General features: G+C 31.9%; 1 protein-coding gene across 2 annotated transcripts; it reads left to right on the top strand.

The window, feature by feature from the left end:
• The first annotated feature begins 3,496 nt into the window (after nucleotides 1–3,496).
• On the top strand, nucleotides 3,497–7,353 carry LOC142525416 (tropinone reductase homolog At5g06060-like). Of its 2 annotated transcripts, XM_075629703.1 has the most exons (5): nucleotides 3,497–3,655; nucleotides 3,752–3,959; nucleotides 4,844–5,060; nucleotides 5,150–5,256; nucleotides 6,922–7,353. In XM_075629703.1, exons 1-5 carry the CDS (start codon nucleotides 3,579–3,581, stop codon nucleotides 7,111–7,113), a joined length of 801 nt encoding a protein of 266 aa, XP_075485818.1. In that variant the 5' UTR covers nucleotides 3,497–3,578; the 3' UTR covers nucleotides 7,114–7,353. The 2 variants fall into 2 exon arrangements, with proteins under 2 accessions (XP_075485818.1, XP_075485819.1); XM_075629704.1 differs by lacking the exons at nucleotides 4,844–5,060; nucleotides 5,150–5,256; nucleotides 6,922–7,353 and adding an exon at nucleotides 4,624–4,769.
• Nucleotides 7,354–7,575: the final 222 nt, after the last annotated feature.

Below are 7,575 nucleotides of genomic sequence, written 5' to 3' on the forward strand. Positions count from 1 at the left end.
ATGAAATTGATCTACTCTAACATTGCTGCTCAATGTTTTCCCGTATATATAAGAAATTCTGATGAATAAAATCTCGACACCTGGAACAAATAATATAACAAATCAAATCTGTCTAGAATATTCCTCGAGAAGAACGTTCAATTCAAGTTATCTAGAACTAGGGGTGTAAACGAACCGAACACGTTCACGAACTTTTCGAGCCGGTTCGAATAATATTTGGTTCGAATTTGAAATTATCGAATTCGAGCCGAACTCGAACATGTTCGAATATTTTTCGAATCGAATTCGAGCTAAAATTATATTGTTCGATTGTTCGCGAACTGATTAATATAAATATATATATATATATATATATACAAACTCGAGCCTCAGTTCGAATCGAGTTCGAATCGAAAATAATAAAAGTTCGAGTTTCGAATCGAGCTTCGAATATGTTTATTCGATTTCGAATTCGAGCTCGAATACTGAAAATTTCATAAAATTCGATTCGATTCGATTCGTTTACAGCCCTATCTAGAACTTTGCGTGAACTTGGACTTTTGGCCTTTAACAACAGCAATGTCCAATACAACGTCGTCATTTTTATGTGTCATTTCATCACCCCGATTTAAAAAAAAAAAAAAGGACTAAAATGAAGAATATACTTGCAGTTTGAAAACTTACAAGTCTGAAAATGAAAAATTATCAAATTATGAAACCAAAATTGTAATTTTCTTTACCTTTGATATGCTTTCAAATTAAAATATTGCAAAGGACGCTCACAGATATTCATGTGTTTTTACAACTTTTGTGAATGTAACTTAGAAATCTAACATCAAATGGCGAATTTCTTTCTTGTGTTGTAATTGGAGAAAGACTCTCCCTCGACAAGGTTTTACACACAGGGCCAGCTAACTTAGAAATCTTTAAGAGCGTTTAGGACAAGATTAGGCATGGAGAAATCAATTTAGTTTTTAGCATAATTTTAATTATACTAAGTTGAATGATAGATTAAATAACATATAAATTTTAAAAATAAATACATAAAATTTTCGAATGTCTCAAAATCATAAATCATGTGAAGTAAAACTTCTGTGTTGGGTCAAATATCCTCTCTTAGTCGCAAAAAAAAATAATTGCATGAGGCACATTCTATTTCTCTGTCTTTAAGTATTTTTTTAAAAAAAATTATATTATTAATTATTTATTTTTTAAAATAAAATTCAATAGTTAAAATTTATTTTTAAAAATAACAACCTTTTTTTTTTTATAAATTTCTTTTTTCTCCCTTTTTACACAATTTATGCCATCAATAAAATAGTTGACCGATTTCACGCTTTTGCCAAAAACGAAGCTTTTTCTTCATGTTTTGCACTTAATTGTCGTGTTTTTCATGTTTTTTGTTTTTAAAACACTGCTAAAAACACGACAATTTGAGTGTTGAGTTGTGTTGACTTTTGTTCTTCCTGCTCTTATTTATTCATGGAAGTTTTTCCCACTCTCCGCTTCTATTTCGACTATCTTCAACGACGATATCATCGATTGAAATGCTTGACCACTTCTAGACGAACTCAAATTATTTGGAACAATTACTCACCGCTTCCATTTCCCACGAGCTTCAATCACTGTCTCGTCAGTTGAACTGATTGCTTACTTTCAGACCAATTCAAATTATTTGAAACAATTAATGGCCTCTATCGATCACTCTAATTTATTGGCCTTGAGCCAATTTAATTGACCTCTTCGTCAACATTTAGTGTTCTTACTATATCGAGCCAAAAATATATTTTCAGCACAAACGACATGTATGATTTTGTTAGATAACTTCATCTACGCCACAAGGAATTATTTAATGAAATTAACACTATTCCTAAATAATATATATAGTCGTAAAAATATTTTTATACGCGAAAATGATGCATGTTAGTATGTTCTAGTAATAAGATTGCATCTTGCTTGGCCATAATTTTTATTTATGAAGTGGAAAAAGATCGTTAACACTGCTAAAAGTGGCTTTTCTTGATTTACCTGGCCATTCTTGTGTTCTCAAGAGAACGCTTTGCATCGTGGATTTGACGATGAAAGTTTCATGTGAGACGATTTTACAGATTTATGTTTATAAGACGATTTGATATAGTTAATATCTACTGTAGAAAATAATACTTTTGGCATAGAAAAGTAATATTTTTTATGAGTCAGTTCAAGTCAAAGATCTGTATCACAAAATTGACATGTTAGACGATGTTATTGTAGTTTCGTGGGAGATTAAAACCAATCGATATGTTTGGAAAAATTCTCAATTCAAACCAGAACTTATCGAATTAAAAACAAACTCTTTAACATATTCCAACTTTGATATTATATATATGCAAAAACAAAAAGAAACTTGAGGTCGTGGCCAATGACAACAAACAAGTCCAAAATTCTATCGACTTCAGCCCAGGTCGAATAATCTTTCCACTAGAGTCTTGAAAGAGAAAAGGGTGAAATATTTTTATGCCTTTATATCATAAATAAAAATTATGTTATAGAAAGCTTCAATCTTTATAGATACTAGCTACTTTGTGCGTGTCTGTACAGTTTTTTTATAATTATCTATAGATTAAAGTGAAATTTGACAAATTATCGAGGGACTAAAGTGTCATTTGAATAGTTGTAATTTAAAACAAAAATAAAAAAATGTTTTTTGAGATTTAAAAAAATAAAAACAAAAATGTAATTTTGATATAAAATAAGGGTAAAATTGAGAAATCAAAAAACAGACCAACTTTTTTGTCTCTGTTAGGGAGATTCTTAATAGATAGTAATAGATTTCTTTTGTCAAACAATTGGTGTTTAGATTTTACATGTTAATAATATAAAAAAAACGTAATTAAATCATAATTATAATGAGAAATAATTGATCATTTATTATTGATTGATATTAAGAAATAGAGTAAGTTTATTGTAAAACGATCTCACGAATCTTTATCTATGAGACGGATCAACCCTACCGATATTCCCAATAAAAATTAATATTCTTAGCATAAAAATAATACTTTTTCATGGATGACCTAAATAAGAGATACATCTCACAAAATACGACCCGTGAGAGCGTCTCACACAAATTTTTGCCTAAGAAAGAGTAGGTCTCTTGTGAGACGGTCTTACGAATCTTTATCTATTACACGGGTCAACCCTACAGATATTCACAATAGAAAGTAATACACTTAGCATAAAAAGTAATATTTTTTCATGGATGACCCAAATAAGATATCTGTCTCACAAAATACGACCCATGAGACCGTCTCACACGAGTTTTTGGCTAAAAAATATGGAAAAAGAAATGTATCTTGTCTTACCAATAAAAAGATACATAACTTGAACAACTTTATGCAATTGTGATATGAGAATGGCATAATCCACCAATAAAGAAAAAAATTAAGATTGTGCTTACCAAATTAATTAAGAGATACTACAATGCAAAGTATTTTTATTAAAAAAAATATTTATTTTAAAATCATAATTTCTCACATTATATATTTTATTAGTATTTTTCACATACATCGACCATTGAGTTTTGCGTGTGAAATCTTGAAACAAACAATAATCTATTATCAATGGCAGGAAGCAGCAACTCAAGATGGTCTCTCTCCGGGATGAATGCTCTTGTCACAGGCGGCACGCGGGGAATCGGGTGGGTCTGCCTTCCTGTCTGTTTCTCCTCCTATCTTCTGCGGATATCTTGTTCATCAAATCTTTAATGCACGTAATATGTTTGTGAAAATTACAGTCATGCAACGATAGAAGAGCTGGCTGAAATGGGTGCCGTTGTTCACACATGTTCAAGAAATGAAGAGGAGCTGAATCAGCGTTTGCAGGAATGGAATGCTAAAGGATTCAAAGTCACGGGATCGGTTTGTGATGCGTCTTCAAGGGAACAAAGGGTTCAGCTTGTGGAGAAATTGTCCTCTCTTTTCAGCGGAAAGCTCAACATTCTTGTAAGCTTCCCAGTTCCATTTTGTCTTTTTAGAGTTGATTGCTTGAAATTATGGATTTTATTCTAATCCAAAGTTTACTGTTTTAGTCGTCTTCTAGTTTTTTTGTGTATTACGTTGTTAGTTCTTCTAATCATGTTTCCAAAAAAACGTGAAGCATCAGTAAAGTGTTCATCAAGTACCAAACATTGCAAGATTAAGCACGAGAAGTTAGAGTTTTAGCATAAAAAATAGTTTTAAATTGTTAATATAATTTTAATTTTTTTTAGGACAAACAATCGTTTAACTGATAGAAACATCATAAATTTTTTACTTCTAAAAACATAAAAGTATTAAAATTGTCATATTAACAGTTTCCTACAAATCTTCGAAATTCTACCATAACAACGAGTTCCTTGTCAATTAGTGAGTCATAGTTTTTAAATGAAATAATCTTGACTTTTTATTCAATATTTGTATATTTTCATAAAAGCATATTCATTCAAAAGATAAATGAATCCTTGTGCATTAATGTTGAAATTAAAAAGTTTATACTTGATTGAGCACTAAGCCTGTTTTAGTTTAAGCTAGAATAATCGCCGGTAAGTGAGTTTCTTAGTTCCTTATGAATTTGATGGTACGTTCCTGTTAGTGGCTTTTGTGTTAGTATATACTTTGTACTTTGCAGTCTCAGGTTTGATATGTTATTTGGCAACTTACGTTGGAATATTTCCACAAGTCTGGTGATAAATCGACCGACAGATGGCGCAGAAACTATTGGTGTTACGAGAGATGTCACATGTGGTCTATAGAACGGCATACTATTTTCCCTCAAAATTGCAAAGATCTATACACATGCAATGTTGGGAATCTCGAGAATGTAAATCTCAATTGTTTTTGTCTTATAGATAAATAATGTTGGGACAAACATCAGGAAACCAACTGTTGATTATACTGCTGAAGAATATTCTAAGCTCATGGCTACAAACTTAGAGTCTTCCTACCATCTCTGTCAGCTAGCTTATCCTCTACTTAAAGCCTCTGGTACCAGCAGCATTGTGTTTATCTCCTCTGTTGCGGGTCTAGTACATTTATTTTCTGGATCCATTTATGGAGCAACAAAAGGCTAGTAATTTTGCTGTACCTGCATTATTTTTCAACTAGTGATTTATTTGAAACACCAAAGTTATGCTCAATAAATTTTATATTGGCAGGAGCAATAAATCAACTTACAAAAAATTTGTCTTGTGAGTGGGCAAAGGATAACATTCGAGTCAACTGCGTTGCCCCCTGGTATATCAGAACATCTCTTGTCAAAAATGTAAGGTCTCTTTTCTTCCTTGGGTTGTAGAAGATCTATCACACATCATTAAATCATTAGAGTTATAAATACGACAAAATGCCTAATAAGAAATTCTCTGGTTCGATGTTCTTGCATAGCGTGCTGTTTTTCTTATGTGTTTGCTTTTACCCTTAAGAAATGACTTAAGATATAGAGAAACATAAAAGTTTCCTAATTTTAAAATCCCTTGCTTCTTCACTAAAGGCTGCACACATTTTCAAAGCTTATGCATTTTTTAAAAACTTTTATCTGATTTGGCATTCCGTGTTCAGAATCTTTCATTCAGATTCATGTCGTACTGTTTGATGATTAATTACATCTTGAAGTTTTCACATCACAATCAATATGTTGACCCAAGTTTGCACCTCCAACCGATAAATTTGGCATAATCCGCCTTTTCTATGATAGAATATTGAACCATGAAAATAGCTTTACTGTTAAGCAAGCCAGGTCATCGTTACCTTAATTATGACACTTGATTCATGATAGTTTCTGCCATTTTCCACCAAAGAAATGTTTTTACTTGAAAAATGAATGATGGTAGCTACAAAAACTATAAAATTTGATGCATTCCTTGCATTGCATCTCTCTTTGTCCAAGGACAAACCAATGAGAATAACAGATATTATAGGATGTCTTGATATAAAAAACGTCAAATCATGGCAAAGATGTTAAAAAGTAGTCGCACAATAAATATATATCAAAATAGTAAAATTTAACAGGTAGCTCATGCGATATGCTTATGGTTCATGTCTTCTGTTGATTAAATTCATTTCCTTAGACTTTTGTTGAAGGTGATCTTCATTTGAGAATTTTGAGTATCCATAAATCCTTCTCCCTAAGCCAAAATTGAAAGTAGAAAGTCAAATGTTGTTTCTATTGAGAGAGCTGTAAACTTCTATATTCATGATTATGAGAGAGTATATTGAGACGTAGGGGATGTAGAAGGTATTGCAATCTTGATTGTTGCTTCAACTTATATGATTTAATAATAACCAACACTTTTTTACCTTTAAGAATGGTGCAATTATTAGCTAAATAGCTTACTTTCAGAGATTGTTATGTTAATCCAAGTGAAATTTTTTCACCTTAACATTGGTTTGTAGCACTTATCTGGGAGAAATAGTGGAATGACCCTAGCAAGAGAGATCAAAGACCCACCATTAGTTGGTGGAACGTAAAGGGAGCGACTCTTGATCCTTTAAGGACAACTTTTAAAAGACATTTTGGAAGATGATGTACGTATGACATGAGTGCACATGTTTAACAGGATTAAAAACCAGAGAAAGAGAAATACTTGGGGGAAAATGGTGCGTTCACCGTGAAAGGACTCTTGGTGATGGACCGAAAAGGTTTACAAGCTCATTAAGCGAAATGACCAACGGAGAGCACATTAATGCTAAGAAATAAACAAAGAAAGCAGAAAACCTATATTCTTTGAGGACATATGTGAGGATCGAAGCCAAAGCTAAATGTTTAAGTTGATTTTAGTGTATCTTTTATAAGTTAATCCATTGGCTGTCACCAATATATCTGCTTTGTTGGTAAAGCACTCTGCAAACACACTCTGCATCATTTTGAACTTTTCAAAATTTGTGTTGCTTCTAACTGCAAGATATTAAAGACACCAACTTTTATTTTTAGTTGCTTGAGGATGAAGAATTCTTGAATCGTGTGATATCTAGAACTCCGCTTAGACGTCCTGGAGAACCGCAAGAAGTTTCGTCTATGGTAGCTTTCATGTGTCTTCCTGCTGCTTCCTATATCACAGGTCAGATTGTAGCTGTTGATGGAGGGATGACTGTTAATGGTTTCTCATTGGAATCCAATAACTGAGTCCTCTCCTTGGTAGTGAAAATTCGACCTCTGCGAGCACTGAGCATAGTTCACCAAAACTCTTGAATAATTTCAATAATTTCCTTTTTTACTGAACTAGTAAAGATGCTTCGCATGTAAGAAGTAGTTTATTTGTGGTCAAGTAGTTATAAAATGGAACTAAATATGATGTTGAAACATCGATGGTAAAACAAATATAGTTAATTATGTACATGAATACATTGTTTCAATTTTTTTTCATACTCTTTACAACTCTCAAATTTTTAACATATTTTTAATTGGTTACTCTCTTCTTTTCTTGGTAAAATAACTATCTTTTCACCATTTTCAATCTGGACGTTTATGTTTTGTTAGCATAATTGATCATCACATTTTTTTTTCTTATTTTAACATGAATTTGTTATTTACAATTGATTTGAAATAGTAATATGTGTTCTATATAGTGTTTTCAAAACCAGACTG

This window comes from Primulina tabacum, chromosome 14 (assembly GCF_025594145.1).
Source record: "Primulina tabacum isolate GXHZ01 chromosome 14, ASM2559414v2, whole genome shotgun sequence".
In the NCBI taxonomy this organism is placed as follows: domain Eukaryota; kingdom Viridiplantae; phylum Streptophyta; class Magnoliopsida; order Lamiales; family Gesneriaceae; genus Primulina; species Primulina tabacum.

Bases quoted from the DNA above. Each gene is read 5' to 3' on its own strand.
- LOC142525416 (XM_075629703.1), top strand. From the start codon at position 3,579: ATGGCAGGAAGCAGCAACTCAAGATGGTCTCTCTCCGGGATGAATGCT. The intron at 5,061-5,149 runs GCTAGTAATTTT...TTATATTGGCAG, and splicing joins CATTTATGGAGCAACAAAAG to GAGCAATAAATCAACTTACA. The intron at 5,257-6,921 runs GTAAGGTCTCTT...TTTTATTTTTAG, and splicing joins GAACATCTCTTGTCAAAAAT to TTGCTTGAGGATGAAGAATT.